Source organism: Macrosteles quadrilineatus, unplaced genomic scaffold (genome assembly GCF_028750875.1).
Source record: "Macrosteles quadrilineatus isolate MER2022 unplaced genomic scaffold, UCM_ALF_1.0 Scaffold_3__2_contigs__length_128488019, whole genome shotgun sequence".
Classification (NCBI taxonomy): Eukaryota; Metazoa; Arthropoda; class Insecta; order Hemiptera; family Cicadellidae; genus Macrosteles; species Macrosteles quadrilineatus.
Genome location: NW_026542596.1, coordinates 52,389,554 through 52,405,710, shown reverse-complemented (window position 1 = coordinate 52,405,710; position 16,157 = coordinate 52,389,554). Strand labels below are relative to the sequence as shown.

Below are 16,157 nucleotides of genomic sequence, written 5' to 3'. Positions count from 1 at the left end.
AAGCGTATCTATCTGTCTGTAGCTGCTAGAATCTGTTTCAAGCTTTTAGAACTTTCTTCTGCTAAAACTTCAGTGTTTCGTGTGCTGGTAGATGCAGAAAGCGGCATGCATCGAATAGTGTCAACAACATCTTGTTTATTCTCAAATAACACGTTTCCTGCCTCAATCATGCTAAACTCTCAATCTTAGACTTGCGAAGATCACTTCCCATTGGGTATTTTGTATCAAAAGGCTTGTGTTTAGTCTCAAAGTGTCGTTTAACATTTGAACTCTTGACAACAGATACTGTTTGTTGACATATCAAACACACAGGCACAGCTCCACTTTTGTTTGGAAGTATAAACCAATACTGGTCCGTCCACTCTGGTAAAACTGCCTATTTTCACTGTCTACTTTCCGCTTTTTGTTATCCATTGTAAGTAATTCGCACTACACTTTTTGCATAACTAACACACAACAGGATGAATAATCAATGAGAGAACTAAACACCAAATTAGTAAACAAACAGACGACGCGACATCGACAATGCTGACTACAGCCAGTGCGGGCGGCCTGGTGATGACGACGTGACGTGGCCACTGGGTGGGCGAGTTCAATTAGCGATGGAGGGGAGGAAGCGTAAAGAAAAAGCCGGTACATAGCATCGCTCATAACGGTTTTTATCTAGCGCGGAGCGCGGCGAATTAACTATAAATTAACTATGTTTCGATAAAAATAGTTTTCTGGTATCAAATATTTTAATCTTTAATGGTTGGTAGCGATATATCTGTAGGTTCAAATAAAGTTTAAATTCACTAAAAGATAAAAATACATAAAAAACACAGTTTGTGAATTCGAACTAACGTTCCGTAAAAAATTAGGCGGCGGTCCGGATTCAGACCGCGGTCCGCCATTTGGGGACCACTGCTCTAGACATTAAACTGGCTGTAGAAAGTCACCCAACGGCTTTTAGGAGGATATGGCCGTAGTCTACATTATGTTTTGAGATTTATGAATGCAATCGTCATGGTTTAATTTTTTAAATGTCTTTTTTCTCATTACAAACAACAGGGGAAATGGGAGGAGTTTATGGACAATTGTCCGCGGTTTTAGATGTTAAAAATGGCTTTAGAAAGTCACCAAACGGCTTTGAAAATTCAAATTTTTTCTGGGGGAGGACCCCGGGACCCCCCTGCTTTATTGGGTGTGCACCCCCCAAGCCCCCAGGTAGCCCCCCCTTGACAAAGTCCTAGAACCGCCACTGCTAATATCGCTGCTATCCATTTTCACAAGAGAAAATTAAATAACAAAACACTTGTAAACAACAACTCGACGGCAACGAATCTGAGGATGGTTTCAATCTGAGGAGAAAACCACAAAATTACTGGTAGCCGCGTACCTTACCGATTTTGTACCGAGAACTGAGGTACAAAATACTGCACCGTATCGACCTTAAATTTTCTGTACCCCAGACCCCTAGCAAATTGTGTTGTAAGAAAATAACAAATTTGTTGAACTTTCAGTGTTCTCTATGTACAAAACTCACTGGAGGATGAACCGAAGGTATTTTTGGATCCTAACACTTTGTCTGAAGATGGAACTGTCGCTTTGTCGGGTAAAGCATTTTCTGAAGATGACAAGTTACTTGCGTACGGATTGAGTCAGTGTGGATCAGATTGGATCACGATCCACTTCAAGGATATTGAAACTGGTAAGTTGCCCAACTTATACTCTGTTCCATGTTAACCATGCACTACTATAACAGGTTTCAATGGGAGGTATTTGTTCTATTTATCGTTATTGGAAATATTTTTTTGTCCACTTAAAATTGGGATTTTATTCTTCTACTAATTTAAAAATTACCGTAAACATTATGAGCCACTTATTAGTTATTACCTTTTAGCCACTGAAAAGTTAGTTAAGTTTATCAACGTTCTTTTAAAGGTGAGAACTTCCCAGAGGTTTTGGAGAAAGTGAAATGTTCGAGTATGACTTGGACTCACGATAATAAAGGAATATTTTATGGGGTAAGTTACTTATTTACTATGTGTAAGACATTTTTGTTAATTAATTGTCGTCTACATTTTTCTGAATTTTTATTACAGCAGTTGGTAAGTAAGTCAAAGTAATGGCCGGTTGAACAGTGGCTTGTTGAGACGATTAAGTACCTTTAATTATCACATTAATCATCCAAATAATTTAAATATTAGTTTTTACTCTTTAGATTCCAGTTTGTACAAATTCACTCAAATGTTCTCTGGGTCACTTGTATACATACAAATATAAGCAATAGTTACACAACTCACTTACCGGTACCCTATAAAAGAGATCCAGGCAGTTGGAAGTACACAAAAACTTCATAACACAAATAACCTTTTACAAATAAATCTTTTTTCAGTCTCTTGATCTTACAAAAGATTATAACACCTAAAATTTGTCAAATTAACATATTCTTTTGTTATCAACCACTGAATTGAACTAACAAGAATTTGGATACAAATTTGATACCGTACTAAATGTAGAATCTATGAATAAGAGAGGTAAATCCTTTGTCTAAAAACTCTCTGAATTACTTGTTGGATATAGTATTCAAACATTTTATTTCAATAATCTATGGTTTATATTTTTTTGTCTTTTTCCAGCTGGTATAAAAATATGAACTTTAATAATTTTAACACATATGATTTTTGAATGAATAGTTATGTTGAAAATAGAAAAATAACTGTTTGGTAGCATTTTACTATGATTGAGTAACTTTTCATTTGTGAATAATTAAATTATTTTCTGCCCAGTATCTAGTCTATTTCTCTTTCCATTTTTGACTTTTAACATTTGGCGACCGTGACAGGACTGTATGAGTTCTTAAACAGATAGTCACTATTGAGATAATGGAAAGAAATAGGAAACTGAGAAAAACCTTCAGAACAGCATTTACCAGAATTTATAATGGAATTAATGAGGAGCTATGCAAAGATGAGCAAGACCTACACAATATACAGGGTAAATTGCGCTCTCTGGAAGGTAAGATAGAAGAACTAAAAACTTTGGACAGGGAAATTTTAGATTTCTTACTTGATTCTGAAGCAGATGAAGAAGAGTTAATTGAAGAAGTTAGGCTAGCAGATGAATATGTAGAGAAGTTTAATCGAATTAGTATAGCTGTACAGAGTAGATTGATTAGGTCTAGGGCTACTACACCTGAGTCCAATGGGTCTGTAATGAGTAAATCTACTGCTGTTAGGACTAAGCTGAGGCTACCTACTATTGAATTCACAAAGTTTAGCGGGGATTTGAAGGATTGGCTACCTTTTTGGGCACAATTCAAAAGAATAGATGATGACGAGAATATTGACGATATTGATAAATATCATTATCTTGTGCAGGCTACTTTAGCTAATTCTAGGGCTCGTCAGCTGGTCGAAAGCTATCCTGCTACCGCTGAGAACTATTCAAAAGCTTTGCAAAGTCTTAAAAGTCGTTTTGGTAGAGATGACCTTCTCATAGAAGTGTATATTAGAGAGCTTTTGAAGTTAGTGCTGAGTAATTTAAACAGTAAGGTAGAAGTTTCTTGCATTTACGATAAACTGGAAACCCAGCTAAGAGCATTGGAGACATTAGGAGTAACAACTGACAAATGTTCTGCTATGTTATATCCTCTTATAGAGTCTTGTTTGCCTGAGGAACTGTTGAGAGCTTGGCAGCGTCACTCCGGCTATGAAGTTGATGCTGAACTTAAGGATAGACTTGATGGTTTGATGAAGTTTCTGCAAAAGGAGGTTGCTAACGAGGAAAGGATTACTCTAGCCGCATCTGGTTTTGAAAATAGTAAGCGACCTAACCTACAGCCTAAAGTAAGTAAATCTACTGTATTTCGACCTAAGCCTAGTTACGCCAGACATACTGAAATGATGCCGACAGCTGCTGGTTTAGTTAACCCAACGAAGTCTGATAAGTTAAATACTAAAGACGTTAAATGTATGTTTTGTGGTTCCAACCATTTAGCTGAAAACTGTAAAGACAGTAAATTGACAGCAGACGAGAAGGTGAAAATCGTTGTAAAAAATGGTTGTTGTTTTACTTGCTTGAAGTATGGTCATAGGAGTGCGCAATGTAAAATTAGAGTAAAATGTCCCATCTGTGGAAAGAGGCACACCGCTGTTATGTGTAGGGCGTCTGCTGCAGAAGGAAGTTCATTGAGTGAACAACCAGGCAAAGAAAGTTCTCTAGCAAACAATGTTCACACAGAAGTGTTTTTACAAACCTTTTTAGTAAAAATTAGAAACCAAAATCGAGAGCGAACAGCACGTGCTTTAATAGATACGGGATCACAGCGATCTTATATTTTGAAAAATACAGCAAAGGAATTTGGCTACGACATAGTCAGAAGGGAGAAGCTAGCTCATGCTTTATTTGGTGGCACTAGTACTGAAACAATTGAACATGCGTGTTATAAGGTTAGACTAAGTGACTTAAATAACAGCTATGCCTGCAATTTTGACGTTCTTGATCAAGATATAATTTGTAACGATGTTACAACAGTTAAGCCTGGTCCTTGGTCCATAGAGCTTGGAACACTGGGAATTAATATAACAGATGGAGACGGGCCTATTGAAGTTCTGATAGGTGCAGACGTTGCCGGGAAACTTTACACTGAGAAACGATATCTGCTTTCCAACGGGTTAGTTGCGATGCACACTTTGTTGGGCTGGACTTTAATGGGAAGAACTACAGTTGAAGGGAATGACAGGTCCAGTTCTATGGCAGTAACTTCTTTACTTTCCCCTATTGATAATAAATCCATTTCAGATTTGTGGAGTTTGGATGTTTTAGGAATCAAGGATCCAGTGGAGGTCAAGAGTGAATCTTCAGTTAAAAGTAGAACAATGGAACATTTTGTAGAATCTGTTTCAGTGGAAAATGATGGCAGATATCAGGTCAAATTGCCATGGGTTGATGATCACCCGCCGTTACCTACTAATTTAAAAGTAGCACAGAAGAGACTCAGTAATCTTACAAATAAACTTAATTCTAGTGGATATCTTAGTTCATATCAACAGGTGTTGTCTGACTGGGAGGAATTAGGTATCATAGAGAAGGTTAACGATGCTGATTTGGAAATTGGTCACTACCTACCGCATCGACATGTGATAAAAGAAAACAGTCTTACCACGAAATTGAGACCTGTATTTGATGCATCCGCTAAAGAAAAGAATCAGCCCTCGTTGAACGATTGTCTAGAAAAAGGGGACAATCTAATTGAATTGATTCCGTCCATATTAAATCGGTTTAGACTACACAGATATGGAGTTGTTGCTGACATCGAGAAGGCTTTTCTTCAGATTGGTGTACATACGGATGATAGAGATTTTCTTCGTTTTTTGTGGATTAATGAAGATGGTCAATTGGTTGTTTACAGACACGCTAGAGTGGTCTTTGGAGTTACCTGTAGCCCATTTATGCTAAGTGCAGTAATAAAACTTCATTTAGAAAAAACATTAGACTTGATAGATTCTGGATCGTTAAACTACTCAAGAAAAGTAGTAGAGACACTGTCGAGAAGTTTCTATGTAGATAATTGTATGGCAAGTTTTGATGACTTTTCAGAATTGAATCAATTTGTAGATCAAGCGACTTCTGTAATGAAAGATGCTAGATTCTGTCTTCGGAGTTGGGAGTACACAGAAATTCAGAGTTTTAAAAATGATTCTACCTTGACACCTATCTTAGGTTTAAATTGGAACAAAAATACTGACATGATTGAGTTGAATTTTGAAAACTTTGTTTTTAAAGAACCTGAAATAGTCACAAAGAGATCTATTTTGTCTTTTGCTCACAAGTTGTTTGACCCCATAGGTATAACTTGTCCTGCTACACTCTTGCCTAAGATATTGCTGCAGAAAACGTGGGAAAGTAAAATTGGATGGGACGACAAGGTTTCAGAAGAGTTGAAACTTTTGTTTTTAAATTGGGCAAAGCAACTTGAGGTTTTTTCAAATTTGAAAATTCCAAGATATTTTGGGTATGAAATCGGAGGGAATATTTCTTGGACAGTTCACTGTTTTTGTGATGCAAGCCAGGACGCTTATGCGGCCGCGGTTTTCCTGAGGGGTGAATCTAATGGACATACCACAGTTCAATTAGTTCAAGCGAAGAGTAGAGTTACACCTGTCAAGAAGATGACTATTCCTCGGCTGGAGTTACTGGCGGCTACCATTGGCGCTCGTCTAACTGACAACGTCTTAAAGAGTATGGGATTTGAAAATGTCAAAACATTTTATTGGATCGACTCAACCACCGTTTTGTCATGGATTCGTCGAGAAGATTACTGGGGAGTGTTTGTTTGGAACCGAGTAAAGGAAATAAGATCCCTTAGTAACATTGAATCTTGGAATCATGTTCCAGGCCATATGAATCCAGCTGATTTGCCGTCACGTGGATGTTCTCCTAAGCAGCTAGTAGAGTCGAAATGGTGGGAGGGACCACAATGGCTAAGAAACTCATCAAACTTGTGGCCTAACCAAAACTTCAGTGATGTTTGTGATGAGAAAGAAGTAAATTCTGAACTTAGGAAGATTAAATTAACTACAAAGATTCTGATTAATTCAAAACCTGAACCAGATTGTTGGCATTACAGATATTTCTCCAGATTTGATAAAGTCGTCAGATTGGGAGGCTGGTGGGAAAGACTCATAAGACTATTGAAACAGCTTCTTCGCAGAGTCTTAGGAAGAGCTAGTTTGACTTATGAAGAACTTTTGACCGTTTACATTTCAGAAGACAGCCATGACATGGAAGTTTTGACGCCAGCTATGTTTTTGTATGGTACGAAGGAGTATGGAGTTATTGATTTGGACCAGATCAACTGCACAAATTTGTCTCGACGTTGGAACTTTAAATTAAAATTAAAAGAAGATCTTGAACAAAGATTTAGAAGCGAATATTTAAGTCAATTGGTGTTACATTCGAAGAAGAAGAAATCTCGTCAAGTGCAAGTTGGAGAAATTGTTTTACTTGGAAGCGACAATACCAAACGGATGGACTGGCCTTTGGCGAAGATTGAGAAGATACTTCCTGGAAAAGATGGCAACATACGTCTTGTGGAAATGAAAACATCAAAAGGAACAGTGCTGAGACCCATACAACATGTGTTTCCACTTGAATTAGTCCAGCAGAAAGACAATCAAGATGGTAATGAAACATTCGAAATGGAAGACGAACAAGTAGCTGAAGGTGTTGATCGTGAACCTGATCAACCTGTTTACACACAAAGAGGAAGAAAAATTATACCCCCACAAAGATACCTGAATTAATAATTAATATTTTGACTTTGCAAGTCAAAAGGTGGGAGAATGTTGGATATAGTATTCAAACATTTTATTTCAATAATCTATGGTTTATATTTTTTTGTCTTTTTCCAGCTGGTATAAAAATATGAACTTTAATAATTTTAACACATATGATTTTTGAATGAATAGTTATGTTGAAAATAGAAAAATAACTGTTTGGTAGCATTTTACTATGATTGAGTAACTTTTCATTTGTGAATAATTAAATTATTTTCTGCCCAGTATCTAGTCTATTTCTCTTTCCATTTTTGACTTTTAACAAGAATTTGGATACAAATTTGATACCGTACTAAATGTAGAATCTATGAATAAGAGAGGTAAATCCTTTGTCTAAAAACTCTCTGAATTACTTAAAAATTTGGCATTGAAATAAATAGTAAATTATAATAATTTTATCCACAATTAAGAAAAGTTGCACTGGGATAATAAGTTTGTAGGTTTGAATAATCACAACATTCTGTATTAATCATGATTTGAAATAGTACCACACTGTTTCCACAGAATGCAGTAAAGAACACTATTTTACTTTTGTATAAGTCCAAATCCCCTATCGCAGCACACCTGTGCACTCAACAACCTTTAAGTTCTCCACGATTGAATATGTAAACATAAAAAGTAAAAACCTTTATCAAAGTATTATCAAAAATAAAAAGGATTGGCAATGCCTTAATACAGTTGGGTTGGCAATACAGTCCAACCTCGGTATAACGAATCTGAAAGGACCAAACTGAATATTCGTTATATCAAGGATTTTGTTAAAACGAGGTTCGTTATATTGAGGTTAGGTTTGCAGGAATTTCGCTAAGTCGAGGTTCAGAACCATCATCAGTCAATATAGGTCGTGATTTGATCTCAAAAACACAATTAGAGTAGCATAGGCTACAATACTTTACAGTACAGTGTTTACATGTTTACAGGTTACAAACTGTAAGTTTAAAATCACAGCTTTCTCTAACCCACCTAAAACCTAGCCAAACACTGTATTGTATAGCATTAAACCACGTAAAGAACAAAACAAAACAGTAGAGAGTTTTGTAAGCTACTGCTCGTGATAGGCCGGTAGGCTACAGTGCTACAGTACTGCTTTAAATCACAACAGAGGAATGTCAATACTGTAATAATCATCAACTATGGAATTGGTGTTGCCTTAGTTTAAACAAATTATATTGAAAATAATAAAATTATTAGATAAGTCGTTATAAAAGTATTTAATCATAGCCAACTTAAAGATAATAAAAACACTTGTAAAAGGAATGTTAAGATAACAATGTTTCTATTCTTTCTCTTTGCTTTGTTCTTCTATTTTTTTCTTTCTTAGGTTTTTATTCATCCAAAAATTGTACAATTCACCATATTTACTTATCACCCAATCACAGCATAACACACATTACGTCGTCATCAATCCTCAGTGAATGAAATCAGTTCTCAGTTGTAACATAGCTCGCGCATGCAGCGACGACAGCAGACGGCAGACAGCGATGTGTTAAAATGGAGCAGACGAATGTTAGCGTGAGCGATAACGTCACCTTTCCATTTCAGTTGTTTAAAAACAATAATGGGGGTAGGGGGTTCGTTGTATCGAGGGAGGGACGCAGACAATTCGTTAAGTAGAGGTTAAATTCGCTATGTAGAGGTTCTGACAATGATAAATTTGTCATATTGAGGTGTCTTATTTTATCCGGGATCATGAAAAATTCGTTAAATCAAGGTAGTTGATATGGTTTGTTCGTTATGTAGAGGTAAAACAATAAAACATACATTGTGTCTTATGGAGAGTTCTAGGGGATTCAAAAAAATTCGCTATATCAAGGAATTCGTTATATTGAGGTTCGTTATATCAAGGTTAGACTGTATCTTTTGTTATATACCCACACAATCTAACATAAATTATAAGTGAATAATAATCGTGCGTGCTATCCCAGGTATTTAAATGCCCCCCAATTGTCATTAACCCACCACATTACCGTCATTAAAAGAAGGAACTCCAATGTGAAACTTAAATCCACACAAACTGTGCAACAGAACACGACTGACGATTAAAAAAATGACAACAAACTTGATCGAAGCAACTAATAATCAGCTAATAAGCAAAAAATAATCAGTGGTAAGTTTAAATATGTAAGTATAAATATAAAGGAGATAGTCTTAATAGTCTGAATCCAAAGAATACCGATTATTTCATCCAAATTATCCTTTGAATTCAAGCGACTACAATTTCCTTTGCGTCTTGCTTTTGCAATCACCATTATAAGGCACAACCCCTGACTATCGCCGGTTTAAATTTAGAAAATATATGCTTTTCACACTGACAGCTGTATGTTGCGTGCTTACGTGGTGGTAGGTACCCCTAAAACCTTGTATATTTATACACCTAATGAAAAAACAAAAAACATTGTTTATCCACTGGCAATTAAGAATAAATATTCTATTTTTGTTTTTGGTATACATTTTTATTATTTATCGTAAAGAACAAATTACCATTTTAAACAAAAGTTAGTAGCGCAGCAACTCGCGCCGGGTAACTGCTAGTATAATTTAGATTAAGCTACAAAAAGTGGTGGGGGAACCCAGGAAACCTTCCCATTTAACCATTGACTAGTTCTGTTTCACTCTGAATGAAAAACTGCAAAGACACAAGGTAAAATATAAACAATCAATATTTACAACATAAGGCCATCACCATCATCCTCATAGCCATTATTTGGTATTTGGCTACGGTTACACACCTGTTTTAGGTAGCCACTTTGTACATTGAAATTCTGAACCACCGATCTAGTTTGTTCATAATTGTAGAGATATCCAGACCAAGTGGGGAAGATTTCTGGTTCTGAGACGGAGTGCAGTAAGAACCAGAAGCTGTACTACCACACTCTAGGTACTCCACAATCCCAGGACGTGCTGGTGGCAGAGTTCCCTGAGGAACCATCCATCATTATGTGAGTTACTGACAGATAATTTAACATTTAATGGTATGAGGGTTGTCCGTAAATTAAGTTCAAGCTTCCGTCATAGCCCAGAGAGATCAAGTCTATACTAGGGTCCACGAGAGTCTGCAGTTGGCGTCAGCCAATGACAATACAGGGCTAGTACAACGTTGCCATATCGCCTGTTGACGAAACTAATTAAAAATACTAAACAATATTTTCAAATCAGCTGGTGTTTTTAGATTTGGCAACAACATGCGATCCTCATTGGCTCCTTCGAAATCCTGTGGTAAATAGGCTCCTCCATCAACTGCAGACTCTCGTGTACCATACTGTAGGGATCTACAATATTTTGGGTCAGGTCAGGCCAACAGTTGGTCCGAGGGATTGGTTTGTACCGAAAATAATATTCAGTCCATGCTGAGGTCGGTACATTTATGTTAGATGGGTGCGAGCTGCTTAGTTTTCAAGGAGATTTTTCACGAAGATACAGGATTGAAAATTGATGATTTCACTACGATCGTCGTTGATGTTAACAGTTTTTCTGTGACCCTGAGATACCATTATGTCCAGTTGCTGTTCCACGTGCAGTCATTATTGCAGTTCTGGGCCTATTACTGCAATTTTAGGAACATATTCACTATTTCGCCAAGTCCATGGAAGAATTTCACAATTTTGACCGTGGCAGTTGTTCACAATCTTGTTAAGGCCACAAAAACATCCTCTATTTCACCAGGAACTGTGACCTCAGAAGATGTTCTTGATTTTGCCATGACTGCAAAAGATGTTCTTGATTTTGGGATATAATTATTAGGGTCCATTATTTAATTGTTTGAAGTGTTGTTAATTTATACACACACTTACAGTAAATTTGGATACATTAGTTAATCCATCACACTAATAACATAGTGCTAGTGTAGTGTTAACTAATTTCATTCACAAGCACGGTCTTGTTTCAGTGGTGCTGACGTTAGTGACTGTGGCAGATGGCTTTTTATCACTCCTAGAAAGGATTGCAAAGACAACCTATTGTATTTTGCTGATCTCCATTCTTTACCTGATGGGAAAATCACAGGAAAATTAAAATTGACTCCAATAATCACCAAATTTGAGGCTGATTATGAGGTACTCCTTCTTGCTATATTCTATCATTCCTCTAATACCTATGCATGATTATTAGTAGCATCATAATTTGCAGGTAGTAGAACCAGCATTTGTGTCCCAAATATATTTTTAAAGAGTTTTTAAAGTTTTTAGCTGGAATGGTCATTCGGCAAAACTTTCTTTTGAGGCATTTAAAATCATAGAGTTGAGTTTGCTTGGTACCTTTTAATTTTAGCTAATAACTCTCTGAAAAATAAAAATCAATACCCCTTCTCCCAAACAACATTTACTGATAACTTGCGATTACATCGAGTGTCTCGATTGTTCTCAACTTCTTGAACTGTAGTCAAAAAGTGTGTCCTAGAACTTGGGCTCAAAAATGGTTTGGTGTAGAGACTCCTTACTCTCAAAGTTCTTTACTTACTCACAAGTTCTTTTTACACATATGTGCTATAAACCTCACGACATATGCAGACGTTGACTGTGAATATTTTCAGTACATCACCAACGACGGACCAGTGTGCGTGTTCCGTACCAACAAGGACGCTCCCAACTACCGTCTGATCAAGATCAACATGGAATGTCCTTCCCAGGACAAGTGGGAAACTCTGGTCGCTCAACACACTAATGACGTCCTGGACTGGGCGACGGCTGCGGCCAACGACAAACTGGTGCTGTGCTACATTCACGACGTCAAGGTAGTCAATTTGTAAAATATACTTAACGTTGAGATGAAAAAGCATCAGACATTAATCTAAAAAAAGTTGTATGACAGCTAGAAAGTAGGGATGGTCAAGTCTCGAAATTTTGGGAAATTTTCGGGAAATTTTAAATCTCGTTACACGAGACGAGATTTCTTTTTGGCCGAAATTTTTATCGAGACGAGAATTAAAAAAAAAAAAAAAAAAAAATTAAAAACGCCTGCAGAAAGTCAATGCAATACCCGCAATACAGGAGCGTGTTGTAGTTGCGTTTCCTTATTTAATTAATTCTTCAAATGTAAATATTACTTTAATTATTTTAATAACATTTCAGAAGTTTTGCTAAGTGTTAGCAGTGTGAGGAATGTTTTATTACTATAAAAAAGTCAAAACAAGTAACTATTTTATAAAAAATAATATTTTATTTTATGATTTATTTTATTTTAGGATAAGTTGAACTCTATCCTAACTGATATCACTATGTTTCCTAATCGTAGGCATTTTTAATAAGTTAGGCGTGATTAATAAAAAAATGTTATGCTGATGTTTTTTAATAAAAGATTGTAAATATTCTTGCCTATTATCATTATTTTTGTATTTAAACAGTCATCTAACAATGTTACAAAATCAGGTAAAAATTCCGAACCTGCATTTCCCGTTGTGTATGAGAAGGGAAATCCCGTCTCGATCTCGTCTCGAAATTTTATGAGAAATAAAAAATCTCGTCTCGTCTCGTCTCGAACTAAAAATCCAATCTCGTCCATCCCTACTAGAAAGTTTTTAGTATTATTTGTGTTGTAAGAGGAACTTGATGTGTATGTACTAGAGTTGTAGTAAATTGAGCTTCCGACATAAGGTAATTCAAATCTGAGGCCAACGTTATGTTCCTTCAAGCCAATTCCCACTCCTATCTGACATTTAGTCTTGCTATAGTATTCAAAACACTGTGGGAAAGAATTGAAGCTCCATCCACCTATAAATCACATTCTGAGGTTTCAGTTAACAACCGCGATTGAAGTCCTTTGCCAGTTGACGGATGTGTTTTAATTACAATTTTAGGACATAAGAAATGTGTGCAAGGGGTGGAGGGAGTTTCATTTGCTCGATATTTCCAACAACGATTTTGAATATTATGAATGATAGCTGTTCATCAGTCTTGTTTGAAGCAATAACCAAAGTTTGGAGAATTTAACATGTGACCGAACAAGAGAGATTGTTGAACCAATAGGGGACGTTCCTATAATGTCAGCCAGGACTGTAGCCATCCCTGGAAGTTTGCCAACCTCATTGAACAATTGTGAACTAGTGTACATGTTGCTCGAATTCGAGCAATTGCAAAGTATTCTAGGAGTTATTTCAAAACGAATAACAGTCATATTTAAAATAAGTTTAAAAGAGTCAACTCAAAGATTACCGGTGTGTAACTCAGACCATGTTTATCTTCGTTATTGATAAACCTAAAGCATTCCGGCCGGTTTTCTCCTTCTCTAAATGCCTCGCTGTACAGGCAACACAGGTCATTGATAGAGGGCCAATTGAGAACGAACAGTCGTTTTGGGGTAGTGTTAGGGCGCATTTGTAACCTAATAGTTGAGATTGTCCAGGGTCAGGTGCTGACTGTGATGAGTTAAGCCTATTACGCACCACTGTTCTGCTGCGGTCGTTATCACGATTACGCCTCCTGTCTATGTTTCGTTTTTGTCGCGTTGGAGGCATTTAAAAGAAAAAAACAACAAATAAACAAATTATAGGTACACAAAACAACAATAAATGCACAAATTTAAGTTAGAATCATGCTAACACGATCCGTCATAGCGACACAAAACAACGATAAATACACCAATTTTAGATACAACCATACTAACACGATCCGTCTTGGGGTTATGTTTACACAAACTCGAATAGTAAATAAATGTACTCAATGCGTTTCATTGAATTGAAAAATAAATAACAGCAATTAAATTATACAGCTGATCAAAATGTAAACAATTATGTTCTCCATAAGGATAACATGGGAACTTTCAAAGCCACTGGGGCAGAGCCCAAGGGACTTTTTCAAAAATGTAAGGCCAGTTTGCAAATCTACACGACACGCTCTTTCCAATGAGACGTCAATGGATAAAATCGGTTAAGAAATGGCGGAGGAGTTCAACCGACAAAGTTTCATGTAGCGTATTAATTATATAGATGGCCTTCTGTAAACTCGATGAGCCACTTGTGCACATTTTCTACGTCAAACCACTTTTCAGCATACACATCTGTCAACTGGCAACATTAATCTACAGCATTGTCTCCCTTCCTGCCGAAAACCAATCGCAAATCGCAATGTATACTTGGCAAGAGCGTCCCATAGAGTTGGGAATAGGCTAGATGAGAAGTACCAGTAGATGAAGTGAGGAACATGACACTCAGATTTGAGCTATCGTACTTCGCTGCAACATAAGCTTGGTGGAGAACTTAATTAACGGACAGCCCTCTCATGTATTTTTTTTTGCCAGATAGTACAGATAATTCAAGTTAGTTAATCTTCTGTGTTAAGTACTTCTGTGAATCTTTCTTAAACAAAAAGATTATGTAAAATAAAAAGATCTCAGCTACACAAAGCTTAATTCAAGGCACCAGCTTTGCTCTAAGGTGAACAAAGGGATCACCCCATAATTCCAAGTTACAGTATTTAAATTTGAAATAGGCTACTTTTAACTCCGACAAAATTTAATTCCAAGTTATATAAGAGCACTATAGGTACTTAAATACATAATCACAAAACCAAGCTCAAACTAGTTTAAATTGTTGAGACAAAATTGCAAGCCTACACTATTCTTTGTGTTACTTTTTCATGTGTCACATCTCCGAGCAGGTACAGCCTATACCCACCAGCTACCACTTTGAATTACCTCATGTATGTTGAATCTTCTCTTTTAGGACAGATAAAAGTATGCTTAGCTCTGACTGTCCAGGGGATGCACATACTTGGAAACATTTACGTAGCATTTGACATATTGATCCCGTCCAGAGGTGAAGTTCGGATGTTATTTAGAAATATGAGAACGCGGAATTGATGTGTAGTCGTATTATAAGTTTGTTTGCAAATCTCTATACTGGTAATCTTGAATTTTCATATTTTACTTTTTTGGAATTATCAAAGTCAACCTAAATAAAAAAATGAACATTGAAGAATCCATCAGAAAGAAAGTTGATCGTTTCAAAATGTGTATTTAGTTTATCTTTCATCCTAGTTTAACTTTAATCTCTTGTTTGTTATTTGACAGAATATTCTCCAAGTACACGACCTGACGACAGGTCAGCTAGTGAAGGCTCTGCCGCTAGAGATGGGGACCATCACTGGTTACTCAGGCAAGCGGAAGTACGAGGAGATCTTCTATCAGTTCACGTCATTCCTCAGTCCTGGCATCATCTACAGATGTGACTTGTCCAAGGATCAACTGACTCCTTCGGTGAATATCAGTAACCAGATTTATTCAACGTAGGACGAATATGTTGACTTGATACTAAAATATAATTGATTGAATTTGAGTTATTTGATAACAACTCAGCTGATGAAGGCAGCTTTTGTCTGTGTCTGCTGATTTCTTATAGGATTGAATTAAAAGTAGGCTAGTCTTAATTATTTATTAATTTTTTTAATAGTATTGTGTTTTGTTAAAACCGTTGTAGTGGTAGTTGTATAGATGAATAAAAGTTGTTATTAATTTATTCATTCAGTTTTCAAGACTTCATCTGTAAAATATGTCCTTTTCCAGGTTTTCCGAGAGATGAAAGTGGCAGGCTTCAATGCATCTCAGTATGAAACCAGACAAGTGTTTTATACCAGTAAAGATGGAACCAAAGTACCAATGTTTATAATACATAGAAAGGTAAACTGATTTTAACATGAATAAGAAGAATACGTGCTGTTTAGGTTTCATTAAAAATTCATATTTTGTTCTGCTCTCTGAAAGCTACAAGGAATATTTATCTCAACTAAAAATAGGCTTGCATTAAATGAATGAAATGAATTAAAAAAAATCTTTATTTAGGCAAAGTTAAGACTTGCAATTCCTCTCTACCACTTAATCTCTAAAACATAAATAAAACTGAAGTTT

At 36.3% G+C, this 16,157-nt stretch overlaps 1 protein-coding gene across 6 annotated transcripts in view; it reads left to right on the top strand.

Moving 5' to 3' along the window:
• LOC128988956 (prolyl endopeptidase) overlaps positions 1 to 16,157 on the top strand; it is a 61,452-nt gene that overhangs the window by 12,515 nt on the left and 32,780 nt on the right. For all 6 annotated transcript variants that reach the window (XM_054410752.1, XM_054410753.1, XM_054410754.1 and 3 more), the window contains 7 exons: positions 1,503 to 1,690; positions 1,924 to 2,006; positions 10,119 to 10,261; positions 11,209 to 11,374; positions 11,851 to 12,051; positions 15,324 to 15,509; positions 15,816 to 15,929. In XM_054410752.1, coding sequence (XP_054266727.1) covers positions 1,503 to 1,690; positions 1,924 to 2,006; positions 10,119 to 10,261; positions 11,209 to 11,374; positions 11,851 to 12,051; positions 15,324 to 15,509; positions 15,816 to 15,929 — 1,081 coding nt within the window. The remainder of the gene's footprint in view (positions 1 to 1,502; positions 1,691 to 1,923; positions 2,007 to 10,118; positions 10,262 to 11,208; positions 11,375 to 11,850; positions 12,052 to 15,323; positions 15,510 to 15,815; positions 15,930 to 16,157) is intronic.